Source organism: Gymnodraco acuticeps, unplaced genomic scaffold (genome assembly GCF_902827175.1).
Source record: "Gymnodraco acuticeps unplaced genomic scaffold, fGymAcu1.1, whole genome shotgun sequence".
NCBI lineage: Eukaryota > Metazoa > Chordata > Actinopteri > Perciformes > Bathydraconidae > Gymnodraco > Gymnodraco acuticeps.
Window position 1 is genome coordinate 3,362,341 of NW_022992206.1, and position 17,974 is coordinate 3,380,314.

Here is a 17,974-nt window from a genome sequence, read left to right on the forward strand (position 1 = left end):
CTGTACAGTAGATTTCCTGCTTCGCATCCATCTTCCACTTGTTCCCTTAACCTTGTTTATTTTTGTTTTAGCAACTGTTAGTGTTCTAGGACGCTTAACTGAGAGGCACATTAAAGAGCCTCTCATATCGTGTCAACATTGTCATTGTTCGCATGTTAGCATACCAATCATCAACCATATTGTTTAGATAGAACACAGCCTCAAAGACCCACTTTCATATCGCTTGGTTTTTATTTTAAAAGAGAGGAAGGATGTTTTTTTCTTTATTCGTTTACACCTGCTATTCTTTAATTAGTAAAAAAAAACACAGTAGTCCTTTTCATGGCAACACAATGAACTATAAATTAAGTTAAACAATATGAAATTCATATTCAGCAGTTTATTCAACCAATTGTATATTGCAGTTGTCTCGGATAGAATCTGTTAAATAGTTTTATACTTAAATAATAATAAATACATGTTTTACTTAAATATGTTTAAACTACATTGCTTCAATATATTTTATGACTTAAAAAAAGTAACCCATATCAGTGAACAGTAACCGCGATGCAGAGGAAGTTGTCAACGCATGGTCGTCATTTCAGTTTTTTCTCCCCACATTTTTGACGTTCATGGCCACTGAACGGGTGCAATTAATTTGACCTAAATGTAGCCACTCTTTCGTTGAGGACACCAACAGCGACTTCATGCTCCAGCAATGCTGTTGAAGTAGCTGCTGCTTGAGTTACTCTGTGTGGCCAGCAGCCAGGAGGCCTCGATGGGAACAATAGTCTGGTTCAGGACCTTGTTCCTGTGCCACTGCTCCAGGCAGTCCAGGGCCTCAGGAAACGTGTTACTCTCAAACTTATTGGCAAACATGCTGTTCCTGTTGACGATCCACGGCAGGTCTTCCACTCCATAGATACAGATTTCTCGTACATAATGCCCTGGAAAAAACCACATCAAACCTAATAATTACAAACATAATTCTTCTAATCTTTAACCTTATAAATGTCATGAAAAACAGACTCAACCTCAAGGCAAGGTCATATTAAATAAACCCTCCTATTTGTTTTCTTATCGTCTTAGTTGAATCTGTGTTGCCTTAACCAGAACACAGTCCTTTTAATCCTGCCTGGAGCCAAAGAGCCAAACAAACGCAGAAAGCACACATTGTTTATGTAACAAATAAAGACAAGAGGATAAAGTATGAGGTAGGACAATGTTAAAAGGAACAAGTGTCATATGTGTTTTAGTAAGATTGGCTACAGCAATCCACTAATATGATCATTTTCAGTAAGTCACGTTCATATTTACAAAGTATCAAACATTCCCAATACACAGTTTAACAAGACTAGTAGAATTGAATGCAGATCACAGATAAACGCGTTGGTACAGTTACGTATGGGCTCAGAACAGTCTCATAATACACACACGCGCACAGAAGGATTCACACTTGTATTTCCGGATCCACACTTGTGTTTTTCAATGCACACACAAATGTGTTCCGTTTCATATACATGTAAATAAAATCCAAATACAGAAAAAAGTTTTACATGTGTATTTTTTATCCTCACATATTAGCTTTCTGTTTAAATCCCCTGCACCTGCAAACACAAACAGCTTTCTGTGCACGGATCGCTTTGCATTCGTGTGTGGGTTTTTTGAGACCTGACGGTCAGCCGATTCGTACTTGTAATTATTTCTATCTATAGCCAATCAGATGTCTCCTCAATTCTAAGCCAATCACATGAGCGCGCCCCCACGAGGGTAGATTTCTTGCGTTCATGACGTAGCGCTTCATGTACGCATTTTGCGCAGTCCGGAGCTGACAGCTCCATGGAGCCTGCCTGCAGGCGCTAATCTCAGGACACCCTCCACTCTCAGTACAGCGCCACTTTCCAAACAGGAAATGCACGCAAATACAAGCCTTTATATTATTAAGGTACAGCGCCACTTTCCGAACCGTTAATGAATGCTTGTGTACACAAGCACGGCAGGCAAACCCGTTTTAAAAGTGTGTTTCCTGCTGTATGGCGAATACAGCTGCTTTATTTATGTCTGTATGAAGTTGTTGTGAGTGTGGAGGGAGCAGCTACAGGTTAGCTTAGCCTAATCGATCAGTGCACTACGAAGCCAGTGCTAGACCGTGACCTGTTAACGGGGGGGAGCCCCGCCGGTCATTATCGGCCGATATTCACTCTTAATAGTTTGATCGGTGCTCTCTATAAAGGCCGATCAGGAGAGCTGGATCTGATCGATATGGACATAAACGCGAGTGAAGTATAACCGGACGCGAGAGAGAGATCAGATCAGCTGATGAGTCTGACGGAGACACGCTGCTAGGCATGATCACCTGATGCTCCGTCCTCTGTTTAGCGAGCTGACCGGACTGCGCAAAATGCTTATATGAAGTAATCTTACCCTCGTGGGGGCGCGCTCATGTGATGAACAAGTTTGAATCCTTCTGTGTGTATTATGAGACTGTTCTGAGCCCATAGTTATGAGTCAATAACATAGTTCCTCATTAATATACATGACCGTCTGTACTGTACCTTTGCAGCCGTTGTGTACTCTTCCCTCTTGATCTCTCCACTTGATTGCCCGGATGTCTCCCTCCCAACCTCCATCAATGTGGCTGCCTGGAACTTCTTCAAACAAATAACCAGTCAAAATGAATTATAATTATGTGGCCAAATTGCATTAAAAGGTTTACCCTACCCTGTCACATCCACTGAGTGGAAGATGGTCCTGGATGCTTTCCAAATAAAATATTAGCGAAGAGGCTTTTTGCTGCTCTTTTATCAAAAGTGGAAGTGACATCTTTAGTGTGGCTTATCCTTCTCATTAACATGTATAGTTATACTTCCAACCTACGATTAAACAGTACAGCCACTATGCTACATTTTTCTATGGAAAGCATTAGGGATACATTTTTAAACATAAATACATCCCTATAAAGATCATAAGACAATACAAAGACGTATTTTTACACTAGCAATGCTAAATAATGTGAAAATGAATGAACGTTTTATAAGAAACTGCGAACATATTAACAACATAATCAAGATAAATATTCGTTCACTTTAATAGTTAGAGATTAAGAGATGGCTTTTTTCTTTCTCGTTCTTCCAAGGAATCTCTTTCTGAAAATAGAATCGTCTTTATTGCAACCTCGGGTCAATCATGTTACAAGAGGAAATAAGCCCATTTGGAGCAGCCTTTTTAAGATCAACTCATTTCAGTTCCTTAGTAATGACCATTAGCAGTAGTTCCTAATTTCTCATGTGCTTTGTGTTGTTTGCGTAACATGCAAACTGTCAATTGAGTTTACTGTAAATGTAATAATGTCTCAGAAATGAGTCATGACAGCAAACAAGGGTGTTAATGTACGGAATGAGATCATAGGACCCATTGGTACAACATTATTGATGCCTAATATAAATATTAATCATGACATTTTTTGTTATTGATCACATTGTTTTTAAAACGATGATTATAATACATGTATATGCTGTGGTTGTCCTTGGAAGATAAATTACATGCATGATTCACATAAGATGATTTCGAGAAAACATTGTTTTTTGTTTGTAGTGTTTTTAAAACATTTTCATTTAACATTGGTGGCAAAAAAAAGCCGGTTAATTATTTTGCCAGCATTTTAAAACTTTTATATTTTATACGGTATTTTCGACTTGAACTGATAATCTTTCCAGCTCAGGCTAACTTCCTACAAAAGGTCCTGCCATAAAAGCACAGTCACTGAGCCTGAGTAAAACCATTAAGGATCAAATATGCTGTTTGAATTTGTTTTTGTAGCTCATGTCATTATTTGCTTAAACATCACAATAGTTAATAATTAATAGATAAATATGGATTTATGCTGCATACATTTCCAGTACGTGTATCCATTTCAAGCGTGCAGTTTACCTTTGATGTGGTTGAGTGTCACCCAGTAGTGCTCGTCTGGACTGAACGTGTCTTTGGACCACTCCAAGAGGTCCTGGGCTTTTGGGCTTTCCAGAACAAAGTCTACAAAAGCCCTTGTGAGAGCATAGTAGGCCGTTCCAAAATACACTGGCAGATTGTGTGGAGGAGGACCTTTCTTCAGTCTAAATCTTGTAGCTACATGTGAGCCTACTATCTCCCTGTGCTGGAGCTGAGTCCTCTGCTTCATAGACTCGGGCTGCTTGACCCCAGGCGTCATGTTCCTGTCCCTCCACTGTTTGCTCTGCATGTACCGCACTAGTTCCAGGTTGCTTTTGACAGGGAAGTCCTGTCCACACAGATTCACCACCTTCCTCCAGCCTATCTTGGACTTTGATAAATCCTTCATGCAGTTTATATCCGCTTGAAGGCGGGAAAAGCCAGCGTATGTCACTGTCTCTCTTTGGCTGGAGAGGAAGGTATTTTTAAAGCAGCTGACAAGCTTCAGTACAGCCGTCTGGTACTCCACTGAAGCCTTATTATCAACATGAATGCAGTACACATTTTGTGGCATGTAAATGGCGCGTAACAGGCGCACAAATAGCTCCAGCTCCTTGTGAACGGTCACAATGAATGCTAAAGGGTAGTACTCCTCCTCACGACTGAGAGGTTTTGTGATGAAGTGTAGGTCTCTGGTCAAGTTAGAACACTGCATGCGACTATTCATAATGTAGCTTTCTAACTGTAAACAGAAACAAAATAGGTATATTAACATCCAAAAATACTTTAAAAATGACTCTTCAGTATCATTTGTCTGTATACTATATATAAACCTACCTGGCAGTCACGCCGGTACCTCTCCACTCCCTCCTCCATGCTGGGCAGCAAAGCTTTACATTCAGTGGAGAAGGACCTGCAACTTGGAGGTTCTAACAGCTTGGGCTCTGTTGGCATCCTGGTCCTCATGTAAATAACTGAACAGATGATAATACTCATCCCCAGGCACAACAGGAAGCTGCATTTTGTCCCTTCTAGCTGGTGCATAATAGACCTTTTTCACCGTATCCAAACGCCACCACAGATTCAACTCCTGCAAAAAAGACATCCGATTGGTTATTGCGCTGAGGACCCTGAGGGGTGTTAAACAGGGTTAGATATGTAGGTTAGCACTAATTGATGAAGCCAGTATTACGTCTATTATTAACAAGTATATGAGACATAACTGGCAACACAATGTCTCTTTCTGAAACAACATTTAAAAGTAGTTTGATTTGAATGTTTTCATCCCTGCTAGGATTTCCTTTTTAACTAAGTGGAAATGATCATGTGGTTGATGGTATACATTTAATAATTGCTCAAATATCAAGTAATAATAACAATCTAATTCTGGTTATAGTTTTTATTTGAAAGATTAATATTCATTCAGTAATAAAACAATTAAAGTTTTGTTTAGCAATACTGAAAGCAGTTGCTGCTTTAATAAAAACATGCTATTATTTTAGGAGTAACATATTCAAGGTGAAACAGCCATAAGCAATCATACAACATTTTTGAAAGATATGAGGATACTTGATATCAAGCTTGCTTTGCCTGTGCCAAGCATTGTTTTGCCTATGTTTGGTTTGTGTTCCTTATGAAAGTTAGCGACGATTTGCTCTTTCCTGTGTCTTTATTGAAATAATATTTTTTTATTAGGTTTTACTCAAAATTGCGCAGTTTGAAATAGTGTAATATGATATAGGATAAAACAACTGAAAAGTTGGTTTTGGTTAAACCAGTGAGCATTTGGGCGGTTGCCAATGCAGAATGTTCTCCATTGAGTAGCCGAGAGACAATGTCTCTGAGGACTATTCTTATTCCCTATCAGTGAAGCTTGGTCACTTGAGGCCCCTTGCTGTTTAAGCCCTGTGGTTCTTGATAACACCACAAAAGACAAAGATATCCATGGGGGGTGCAGCCATGGAAATATGGACGGTTCATATATTCTGTCGACATGTCAAGCCACACACCTTTCTTCACTGACAATGAGATTACAAAATACATCTACATCAGCCTGCGACCCCCAAAATAACAGTGCCAGAGACTGGAGACCCCTGTCAACGGGGGGGGGGGGGAATATCTCCGCAATGGAGCGAGCCTACGTTTCACGTTCGGTTGCATGATATAGCCCAGTGCAACACCTTCGTCAAACATGTTGCCACTTGTTTGTACCATTTTCAGGCGATTTGTAATCTGTTCTAGAAAAAACAATGGATGTATTTAATGAACATTTATCCATGCTGAAAGTAGATTTAGATGTTAGGAGTGAGATAGAGATTATATATCTAATATATGCATCCGATGAAGCATTGCATGAAGTCTGTTGATGATCAGAGGCTGTTGTTGGGGCTGCATAAACGTTTTTTTATTTTAGTTTTGTAGGCAGACCATGCAGGCCTCAGAGTTAAACTTGGGCCTGCGACCATAGTTTTATTTTGTTTTGAAAATCCACAGCGGAGGTTTGTGGTACTATGCGGTGTATTTTGCATATCTCTCAGTAGCCAACGATCTGTGAGTCTGTTAGCTCGGACATAAACTCCGTAATAAATGTAGTCTACATTTCACAAGAGGTGTAAAACCTGAGAGCATTTTAAATCGCATTTGAACTAAATGCTTATCTGTATTGTTGATTTTAATGTGTGAAGGGGGCGATATAGAGAAGGTTAAGTATGGGCTCAGAACAGTCTCATAATACACACATGCACACAGAAGGATTCAAACTTGTATTTCCGGATCCACACTTGTGTTTTTCAAAGCACGCACAAATGTGTTCCGTTTCATATACATGTAAATAAAATCCAAAGACAGAAAAAAGTTTTACATGTGTATTTTTGATCCTCACAAATTTGTTTTCCATTTAAATCTCCTGCACCTGCAAACACAAACCGCTTTCTGTGCACGGATCGCTGTGCATTCGTGTGTGGGTTTTTTGAGACTCCCCTGACGGTCAGCCGATTCATACTTGTAATTTTTTCTATCTATAGCCAATCAGATGTCTCCTTCATTCTAAGCCAATCACATGAGCGCGCCCCCACGAGGGTATGATTTCTTGCGTTCATGACACTTCATATACGCATTTTGCGCTGTCCGGTCAGCTCGCTAAACAGAGGGCGGAGCATCAGGTGATCATGCAGAGCTGCGTGTCTCCGTCAGACTCAGCAGCTGATCTGACCTCTCTCGCGTCCGGTTATACTTCACTCGCACACAAGTGTGGATCATGAAATACAAGTGTGAATCCTTCTGTGTGCATGTGTGTATTATGAGACTGTTCTTAGCCCATAGTTAAGCTGTCATTATTAGGCTGTCATTTGTTATGTACTGTTGGAATGGCAAGCAGGCCTATTGTTTTTGGATATTTGTGGAGTTAGGTGGTCCGTGAGTGTTTTTTTATTGGTTAAGTGTCCTTGGTATGAAAAAGTTTGAGAAACACTGCGCTAGTGGATTGTCAACGGGGGAGCTTCGCTGCGGGGAAATTATACAGATGGCTAGTCCGCCCCTGAAAAATGTCTATGTACACGTTATTATTAGTAATAATAATAATTAAAAAAATTGATACAAAAATAATTAATTAATTTGTATTATGTAATCATCTCGCGACCCCCCACTCTGGGTCTTGCGACCCCCACTTTGGGAACCCCTGTGTTAAATAATAAACACATTTCTAACAATCATTGTTGGATTAAATTGTTATATTACGATTTGATGACCAGATCTAAATCTAAAGTTTATCAATGCAACACGGACACAGGCAGATTACAGCTGTAAAAACAGGACACGGTTATTTATTTACCTTTGAGGAAGTTGAGACTAGTCCGTAGGGCGAAGAAGTAAAACATTAGACATCAGTGCCTCCTCTGATCATTGTTCGCAAAAAGGTTACTCCAAGCTTGTTACTACAATCCATTCAAGAGTCCGGTGGAGAACACATGTCTTCATTATCGTCAGCAGCAGTATTTGTAGTTGTAGGAGTAGTCAGAGTGTCTGTTTTAAATATCTGAGCTGAACTTGAGTAACAGGATCGTTTGGTACAGAGCAGTAAGATGTGCTCTCTGAGCTTGAGATGTTGCGATAAGAGGGCTTTACATATGAATATTATTTTTCTGTTGTTGTATTCATTGCTGATTTATATCTCTCCCCCACATTCCCACGAGACGAGCTCCGTCCCTGCCTGGTTACCCGCAGTAACACCCATGCACACACCTGACACACTGGAACACACTCAAACGCACTCTCTCCCCCTACGGTTTTTCCACTCTCCTCCCCCATACTGCTTCCTACTCACTGATGTCTTGCATTTTGTCCTTTTGGTTATTCTTTATTCCTCTGAACTCGGGTTGGTTTCTTCTTTCCTCTCAAATGGGAATTAAATCCACTTCCTCATTAGAGTTTTGATTTGATGGCTTTTCTGTCCAGTAGCTGGTTTAGCTCTGCAGTTCTCGCTGACTTGTCTATCTTCCTGATGATACGAATCTCAGCTCACTAGCAGCCTGTGTCCTGTGTGGTAGCAGCGACAGCAGAGTGACTGACTTCAGAGCAGCACCCAGTTTGTTTGCTGCTTGGTCAGCTTCTGAGATTATCCCTCTTGTGTTAGCAGAGCGCATGGCTGGAGCTCACACCCACTGAGCCTGCATTACAGCAGCACAATAGATCCCCTGCTGGTTACTCAGGGGTTTAATATTTCTGTTACAGTAATGGTGTGTTAATGTTGGATTTTTTAAATGACTCAACAATTATGGATTAGAGTTTTTTTCTTAAAGGTTCCCTATTATACCGTTTTTCATCAATACATTATAGGTCTTAGTTATATACAAAACATGTCTCTGAAGAGTTTGGCTCCAAATACCAAACAGATCGTGCATTGCAGCATCCCATAATCCCCTCTGTTTCAGCCCTGTTTCAAAAGTGCTGATTCTCTGTCTGTTACTTTAGATGAAAATAAGGAGCCCCTCCCCACGCCCCTCTGAGAGAGATTTGGTTAGAAAGAACACAATGGTGCTCTAGGAGGAGATTCAGGTGATAAGGTGGGGGGGGGTTACCTTGGTTGGTGATTGGCTAATGGTTACACAAGCCAACAAATCGTTATGACATCATAAAGTGGCCAAAATCTGATCAGCTCATTTTCAGACAGGTTTTTATAGAAATGGATCAAAAAGAGAGAGAATCTTTTTTCCTGAAACTTTCAGAATCTCTTTACACAGAGGGGACACATGTTTATGTAGAAAAGACATGAAAAAGTGGATTTTGCATAATAGGTGACCTTTAAAGTCAATCCTTGTACTATTGCCTATCAAGGAGAAATGCAAAATAGTTTTAATGATTGTTTTTTCAGAGTGAGATCATTCAGAAGTGACCTGACCCTCAAGTCTCTGTGTCTCAATCCTGTTATTTACCATTTAAGTGTTGAATTAACATGCGAAGGGGAAACACATTTGAATAGTTAACATCCATAATCCAGAACAACAAACATGTTTATAATTCAGCAAAACACAGTACTCAGTGGTAGCGTTTGTTTCTTGCGAGATGCCCTATAATGCACTGGTCCATTGGTATCATTCATTTTAAGTCAGTTCATTAGACAACATGTGGCTGGTTACATTCTTTGGTAAATAATTTCTGCAACCCCATTTTCCATTAATCAATTTGTGTATGTCAATCTGACTCCATCTGAATTTGAATGTGCACGTTTCCATCTGCTTTGCTGTGTTCTGAGCTTGGCTTTTACTCTCAAGTGATTCAAAGGCAGCACTTGCATGTAAATACAATGAGAAGGGAAATGATGTGGTTGGAAGAACTGAAAGTTTATCTTTCAGAATTGCTATCATTAAGGTTCCCAGCACTATGTTTTGTTTTGAAATAGCCTGAGTCATTTGACTATTTTCCACTCCAGTGTATGGAATATTACCACAGAGGTATGCTATGCTAGTCAAAGTAGAACAACATCTCCTTATCTGGATAGCACCTGACGTTTGTTAAAGTGTGGTTTCTGGACTCCTAAGTATTCATGTTATGAGCTGGTGTGTTTTTACAGAGATTTACACATGGTGGGTACTAGATCTATTTGGATGATGCCTTTTAGGAATTGGTTAACCTCTTTATAGAAAACCTTCTTAAATCTAACAAACAAATATACTGTCTATTTCTAAATACATCATTTAATTTACATTTGCTACAGTATTGAATAAAACAGACATAAGTTGAGGATTTATTTGTGAGTTAAAGGTAAAGACAAGGCACCTGCACTTATTGTTAATTTTAAATAATCATAGTTAATTGTTTTAAAAGCTCATCTGCTGTCATTTAACATGCTACAGTGCTGCCAACATACTTACCGTTCATATAGTATTAATCAAACATGTTATCATTCCATGCTGTCTATAATTGTGTTTAGTAAAATTCTGTTCTCATTTCTTTAAGGCTCATTGTAACTTTTTTAATTAATAATGATCGTATTTATAACAAATATAATAACAGTGTTAGATCGGTATGTGATGCGGTAAAAAATCAAACTAATATTAAGCACTTCTCTATGCAGTGCAGGGAAATGCTGTTAACAAAACAAAGGAAGGAACTAACTAGAGCCAATCTGCGTCAGGGAAGAAGTCCATTGTCAAGGCAGGAATGACATTTGTGGAGTTTCCTGCAACATTTCAAGAACAAACTCGGCACTGAACAATGTTTTCTGTGGCCCCCCTTGCTCCATTTGCCTTTGCCAGCCCCTCCTCCACCTAAGTACCATTATAAATAAATCCACCAGGTGGCTGAAACTGCTGTCAAAAGAAAAGCATAATTTACTCACATTCATAGACACCAATGTGCTGGTCAAATTACTTTCCACAAAACAGCAATACTTTAAAGGAGACCTATCATGCAAAATGCACTCTTTGATGTCTTTCATACTTAAATATGTGTCCCCGGTGCGTCAGGGAACTCACAAAGTGTCAGAAAACAAAACCCTCTCTCGTTTCCCCCACATCTCTAAAAACGGGGGTACAACGGAGCTGATCCAGATTTGCGTCCGTTATGACATAATATCGGAAATGCAGACCCACGGCACTATCAGAAAGTTGCTATCAGAAATAATGCGCAACGTGTTTTGGACGTAATATGGCCTTTGTTTACATTAGCATTGCTAACACTCAGAGCTAACGCGGTACTGGAGAGAACATGTGTCAAAGAAGCAGGAAATAATAAAAGGAACTCACCTTGTGGTAAACCGGCAAGAGAAGAAGCATTTTATCTCCATACTGTTTCAGAAATAATCCTTGATGTGGTTTGGAACATGATATGGCGTTTAATCACGGGAGCATTGAGCTGAATCTGAGTAGGCATTAGCTCCCCCTCCTCTTTTTTTCAAGCGAAGGACCCCGAACCAACAGTTCTCTAATGGCGCATTTCCACTACATGGCCTCGCTCGGTATGGCTAGGCCTGGTTACGACTGGCTCACTTTATGGCGCATTTCCATTACAGTTTAGGAACAGGGGTAGTATCTATAGTAACGCATCTTGACGTCATCTTCAATGAGAACCCCAGAAAAACAACACAGCCGTTAGCTCTTAGCACTCAGAGCTCACAGCTCTTCATATCTGTTCAGAAACTAGACAAAAGTGAAACAAGTAAAAACCACAGACTGCCTGTGTCATGGCGAATACAGTCGCTGGTTTATTTATGTCTGTATAGGCCGTTGTTGTGAGTGTGGACGGTCGGAGCATTTACGTTAGCTTAGCCGATCTCCATTCAGAAAACACGCATTTAAAATGGTTTTTCGCCTGCCGTCTGTCTGAAGACTTGTCAAAGCATTAATTCATGGTTTTTACTAACCGGTATCAGTATGTTGTTACTTCGGCATCATTTTGAAACGTGTATTACAATTAAATCACGGTCAAATATGTTCATCTTGTTGTAGTTGTAGCCCCCTTGCCAGCGATTCTCTCTAGTTTAGCATACTCAGCCCGACTCAGCCTGGTTGTTGGCCCGGAAAGAACCTCGATTTTATGGGGCCAGAAAACTGTGAAATAGTACCCGCTAGCCGGTACTACGCTAAGTGGAAACGCAACCAAAAACGGGCCCCGCACGGCTCGGCACGCTTAAAGCGAGCTCCACGCTGTAGTGGAAATGCGCCATAACAGGGCTAAAACAGAGGGATATAATAATAATAATGCATTTTATTTATATAGCGCTTTTCACAACTCAAAGACGCTTAATATATATGATATGATATGACTATGAGGGATGTCTAAAATGCATGATCTGTTTGTATTTTGAGCAAAACTCATCATAGACATGTTTTTATATTTTTATATATCATACCATATTATATGCATAGAAATAACAAAATAGGAGACCTTTTAAACACATACATGTTTAAATAATAAGTCATGTAAAAAATAGCCTCACTAATATATATAACATATATAACATTTAATTCGTAAACACATTTTTTATAAATACTCATCACAACCAGCTTTGTTCCTCAGCATTTCTTCAGATACAACTCATTACCCTATAATATGATACAGACTTCAATATTCATTCTTCTTACCTGTCAGATTTCAATAAGGATATATCACCACTAGAAGCTCTACTGCCAGTATCTCTAACCTGGTCTGCCATCTTTGTGTTTTAGTGCGGGGACTTGTTCAAAGATGAGGATCTTGTCGTGCTCAACGGCACTAAGGAGGAGGGGGAGAAGCTGAGGGAGAAGATGGAACAAAAGCGGGCCAAAGCCAAAACTAAGGTGGGTTTCATTTAAAAAGGACATAATATGCTAATCTTCAGGTCCATATTTGTATTCCGTGCTTCTACTGTGACATGTCTCCATGCTTTAATGTTTAGAAGCTTTTTATTTTTGTCATACTGCCTGTGCTGCAGCCCCTCTTTTCAACCTCTGTCTGAAACCAGAGCCCAGTCTGCTCTGATTGGTTAGCTGGCCGACTCTGTTGTGATTGGTCCAACGCTTAGAGATGTCCCGCCCCTTAGCCCATCACGTACAATGTGTTGGAGCGCTATCCAATAGAAGCGCAAGTGTTACATAGTGATGTAAGTGGGGAGTGTAGGAAACTATGTACATGCACAAAAACCTATAGAACACACTAGAGGAAAGGGAAAACCCCAATAAAACATTATAGGTACCCTTTAAGCATAATTACAGCTGATCCACGATGATGATGGGATGGAGTGGGTTTTTGGTGTATACATTTTCATTTGTATTTTTGAGTGATTTCCTATGGATTAGCTTTGGAAAAGGATTTGTCACTTGTATTGTTTTTTTTGTAAACTGAATCATGTGATCATAAATACAGTACTTTTCCAAAACCAATTCTTCAATATAAACAACAAAATGTTATGTTTTCTAATCCAATTATCTCTCCTGTTTTAGAAGTCAAAGAAGAGCAAAGCAGCTGAAACAGTGGCCACACCATCAGAGTCAAAAGGTTTGTGTGAAGCCTGGAGGAGCCATCATGTTAAAGCAAATCTGTTAAGCATTTACATAAACAAAACCAAGCAGCATCAACACTTTACTTCTCTATTTGGATAAGGCTTTTGCATAGGTGGGGTTGGCTGGGTTAATCAAACACATACCTCACCTGACATTGCAGTATATGCCACTGGATTAAACATTTACATACTGTGTGAGAATGACTGCACAATGTTACACCATAATGATAATGAATAAAAAATCATGTTTTTGAATCATCTACTAACTACTTCAGTCTATAGGTATTACAGGTTTTTGGAGACTTTCTTGTGATGAGACGATGGGTGTTTTACAGGAAGTCAGTGTTCAAACACATGGTGTGGTCTCCTGTTTTGTTCTCCAGAACTGCACAGGGCTCACCTCAAACATTTGATGTTTATATTTGTTACTCAAATCAGAAGTTTCAATAGAACAAAAGAAAAAGTACAGTTATTTTCTCTCCCTGCTTATTTTAGATTGCAGGAAAAACGCTCATCATTACAAGTTATGTTCTAACATTCTCCACGTAGATACATGGGCTCATGCAATGAATAAATGAAAAAACGTTTCATAATTAAAACTACTGCAACTCCCTCCTGGCTGGTCTACCTGCATGTGCCATCCGACCTCTGCAGCTCATCCAGAATGCAGCGGCTCGTCTGGTCTTCAACCTTCCTAAATTCTCCCACACCACGCCGCTCCTCCGCTCCCTTCACTGGCTTCCGGTAACTGCTAGAATCCACTTCAAGACACTGGTACTTGCTTACCATGCTGCGAATGGATCTGGCCCTTCCTACATCCAGGACATGGTTAAACCGTACACCCCAGCGCGTGCACTACGCTCTGCATCAGCAAAACGGCTCGCTGCGCCCTCGCTGCGAGGGGGACCCAAGTTCCCATCGGCGAAAACACGTGGGTTTGCTATCCTGGCTCCAAGATGGTGGAATGAGCTCCCCATTGACATCAGGACGGCAGATAGCTTGCACATCTTCCGGCGCAAACTGAAAACTCATCTCTTTCGACTCCACTTCGAGCGATAGAACTATTAACAAAGCACTTATATACTAATAAAGGACTGGCTTACCTAAAGCCAGTTGAGTAGCACTTGAAATGTTTGGCTCTATGAAACCTGATGTACTTATATGATTCTGTTTTCTTCACGTTTGTATTTTGTTGGTCGAACGCACTTATTGTAAGTCGCTTTGGATAAAAGCGTCAGCTAAATGCAATGTAATGTAATAATTTGTTTTTATTTATTATATATATAACTGGCTAGGATTTTCCTTAATCATAGTTGGCTTATTTGAATGAAAAATGCAATGCAGTTCTGTGTCTTAATGATTGTGTCTGCCTCTTGTTTCTCACCGCAGACGACACCAAAGGTCCTGAAGTGGATGGAAAGGAGAGCTCTCTACAAACTGATGGTGAAAGCAGCCAGTCAGGTAGAAACTCACAGGATTCTTTGATAAATACTTCACACAGACAACGTGTATTCAGTCATTCTGAAAGAGAACCGTTTAACACATTAGGTTTCTTGTCAGAATTGTTGCCAAATGAATACAATAGACGGATAATAATGTAGTTTGTTTAATGAGCTGGCCATCAGGTTATGTCTTCAAAAAGTACTTTAAACACTAAAGAACATTTAATAAAACATGGGCTCGGTGTCAGAAAAACAAACACAAAGGCTTACTTTTACTGGAGTTGAGTTTGAACTAAGAAACAGAGTGCCCAGCTAGCCTGTTCTTCTAACACATCCGTTTTTCCGTTATATGTTGAGTTAATAAATATCACTCCAGTTAGATAATTTGCTGATTATAAAATAAAAAAATATAAAACTGTATCAGAACAATGCAACAAATAATGGTTTAAGAATGGGTAAAGAGGATATTACCACTATTTTAATAAGTTATCATTCTTTTGCCATTTTACCACCAGATGTGGCCGGAACCTCCAGCTCCACTGAAGGCTCCAAATTGTCGAAATCCGCCGCCAGCAAGAGATCCGTCCAGGAAATGACAGAGAAATCAGAAGTCTTCAAATCCTTGTTCACCACCCACAGCTCTGCCAAGCGAACAAAAGCTCAGACATCCAACTGGGTCACCCACACCCCGTATCACTTCTAGAAGCTATCACTCACAGCAAAGGTCGCCGTTTTTAGATTGCTCCACATAATGCGACCCATTACTGATAGTTCTACACACCCAGCAGCATCACACAGACGCACGCTCATTACCCACATGACCTGTAATAATGGCCCCAAAAGTCAGACTCAGTTCCCACTCGTCCCTTCAATCCCCAGTAGCCCAGTGTTTACATGTTGTGAACATTTTGTTAATAGCTCCCAAAGCTGTTCAGGCTATGTGTTTTGTAACTTTCCTCCCCCATGTATTACCCAGGATCCTCGTGTCCTTCGTCACAGGTGCTCTGAGGATTGATGCTTAGCTGAGTTTATCATCTCTGCCGCTCTGCTGTCTCCTAGTGGAGCTTTTCAGAGTGATCTCTGCAGGATTCAATAAGTCGAGGCAGGTTCTGTATATAGGCTTGAATTCACTCTCCAATTAGTGCAAAACACTTCAAAAGGTCTCCATCTTTAAAGCAGGTCCTGCTGTGTTGTTAAGTTTATATATTTTAAATAAATTAAAACCATTTGGTCATTTTCACCCCCTCTTCCTTAAAACTTCTATCAGTTTAAACGTTGCCCACATTCATAGCAGTCGACATTTCAGTAATTGTATTCATTTTACGTTTTATTTTATATCTTTAAAAGTTGGTTAAAAATTACTTTAATACGTAAATAAAGTTAAAGGCATCTTCCTTCTTAATTGAAACTTCTGATACTTTTAAATCACAACTGACACATACAAAGACCCACACAACTAGTGTAGCATGACAATAAAACATTATATTAGCTCTGTGATCCTCCTCCCTCTTCAGCATAACAAGCTTCAACATTTTAAATGTTTTTGCTCCAGTTTATTGGAAAATCTAGCAAATTAAAATGTCCATGCCTTCTTCAGACATTTCTTTTTTTTTTAGGGGTATCATAATGTGTTCTTCTTGTTGGCTTTTAGACAACATATATTTTTTCCTGCATGTAACAAGCAAAATAAATGTTATTCAATCTGATTAATTTGATTTGTTCTCACTGTGTATTTTTGCAGCCTGCATTACAAGTCAAATTCACTGTAATGTGTTATGCCTGTAATACAGGGAATGGTTACACAATGCTCTGTGTGCAAGAAAGAGCAATCATTACCTGTGATGACATAAGTGGCAACAACTCCCTGCAGTGACCTCCAAGGGAAAATTCACACCAAAAACAAACTATAAAAAGCTCCTCATATGTACAGCAGCTTACATGTAGGAGCCTGAGGTGTGAAAACTGCACCTGCTAGGAGGTTTGTACAGGCTGTTAATCAAGACACCCCGCTGGCAGCATCTAACCTCATAAATATTCCTAAAACAGAACAAACCGGTTGCTTTGTTGCTGCCACACATACGGTCTCGCACAGATGTCCACTCCTGTCGTCTGAGGTGACAGGAGATCAAAACAGCAGCTTTCCATTGAATAGCCCAGTGGTGCTGGTAACAGTGTATCCACACCTATTTAAATGCATCAAAATTAAACCATGTAAATGTACATGAGCAGGACCAGTTGACATAAACAAGTTTAGAATTCAATCCTGGCCCAATATGCAATTTAAACAAGTGTGATGTGAAAACTTGACATTTCACTGAGAATGCCTCGTGTGCAGTAGTCAAACTTTTGAATACGTTAATAATGATCAAATGGTATATTCCTGATTTTTCAATGACAGGGTAGTGGATGCCACTTTAAGGGACTATCATTGCTGATGCATGCATGCATGTGTAATGTGTATATTACAGTTGCAAAACAATGTGATTGTATTCACTGTAAAAATCTATGTAGTGGAGATAACAGTGCATTATATTGCCTTTGCAGAAACATAAGTGTCAAGTAGTAATACTCAAATACTGTAGAAGTACTTTGATTTTACACCTCGGTCCTGTTACCCGTACATCAGTATATGAATATTTTCCTGTTTATAAGAGTTAAGATAAAATCGATCTCAAGTCAAACTGAACACAAACATTTGGTAATGTGGGGGTTTGGCCACCAGGTGGCAGCAGAGTCTTCTCCAGGACCTCCTCTCAATGTACAGACTGGTCGCTGGGTGTATAACGATCATACAAAGAGTAGTCCGCCTGCTTCTCATTAAATGTAAATTACACCAAAATAATCCAATCTTTGTAGCTACAAAAATTAAATAAACACTGCGTCCTTCTGTCTCCATCCAACAGCAGCCTATGACGTGTTTTTCTGTGTGCTGATGTAAATCTTTGCGCACGGTAGATCATTGAATATTTGGTTCACAAAGAAATAATGCTCTCGAAATAATAAAAACATGTTCGTTTTCTAATTCAATGTATTTTGTAATCGACTTCTTGTTGAAAATGCCTTTGCTCCTGCATGTGCAAAGAAAATGGTTTATTTCGTTACTAACAGCCCTTTCGTTTGTCTTGTATTTATTTAAATTGACTCCTTAATT

General features: G+C 39.6%; 2 protein-coding genes across 3 annotated transcripts in view; one reads left to right on the forward strand and one right to left on the reverse strand.

Annotated features, from left to right (window-relative positions):
- The window catches only part of rtf2 (replication termination factor 2), a 19,808-nt gene extending 3,270 nt beyond the window's left edge, over positions 1-16,538 (forward strand). Inside the window, exons 6-9 of the mRNA XM_034205774.1 lie at positions 12,570-12,680; positions 13,323-13,377; positions 14,771-14,842; positions 15,339-16,538. Of these exons, the coding sequence (XP_034061665.1) occupies positions 12,570-12,680; positions 13,323-13,377; positions 14,771-14,842; positions 15,339-15,526 (426 nt within the window). The 3' untranslated portion in view covers positions 15,527-16,538. The remainder of the gene's footprint in view (positions 1-12,569; positions 12,681-13,322; positions 13,378-14,770; positions 14,843-15,338) is intronic.
- On the reverse strand, positions 413-8,532 carry gcnt7 (glucosaminyl (N-acetyl) transferase family member 7). 2 transcript variants are annotated; one of them, XM_034205773.1, is made up of 5 exons: positions 7,736-8,532; positions 4,744-4,996; positions 3,910-4,648; positions 2,535-2,627; positions 413-926 (listed from the first exon to the last, which is right to left on the reverse strand). In XM_034205773.1, exons 2-5 carry the CDS (start codon positions 4,948-4,950, stop codon positions 685-687), a joined length of 1,281 nt encoding a protein of 426 aa, XP_034061664.1. In that variant the 5' UTR covers positions 4,951-4,996; positions 7,736-8,532; the 3' UTR covers positions 413-684. The 2 variants fall into 2 exon arrangements, with proteins under 2 accessions (XP_034061664.1, XP_034061663.1); XM_034205772.1 differs by having other exon boundaries at positions 2,535-2,630; positions 7,736-8,530.
- Positions 16,539-17,974: the final 1,436 nt, after the last annotated feature.

Excerpts from the sequence above, each read along its gene's own strand:
- gcnt7 (XM_034205772.1), bottom strand. The coding sequence starts at position 4,950 with ATGCACCAGCTAGAAGGGACAAAATGCAGCTTCCTGTTGTGCCTGGGG. Across the intron at positions 4,649-4,743 it reads GGTACCGGCGTGACTGCCAG|TTAGAAAGCTACATTATGAA; the intron begins GTAGGTTTATAT and ends TTCTGTTTACAG. Across the intron at positions 2,631-3,909 it reads GACACTCAACCACATCAAAG|AAGTTCCAGGCAGCCACATT; the intron begins GTAAACTGCACG and ends ATTTGTTTGAAG.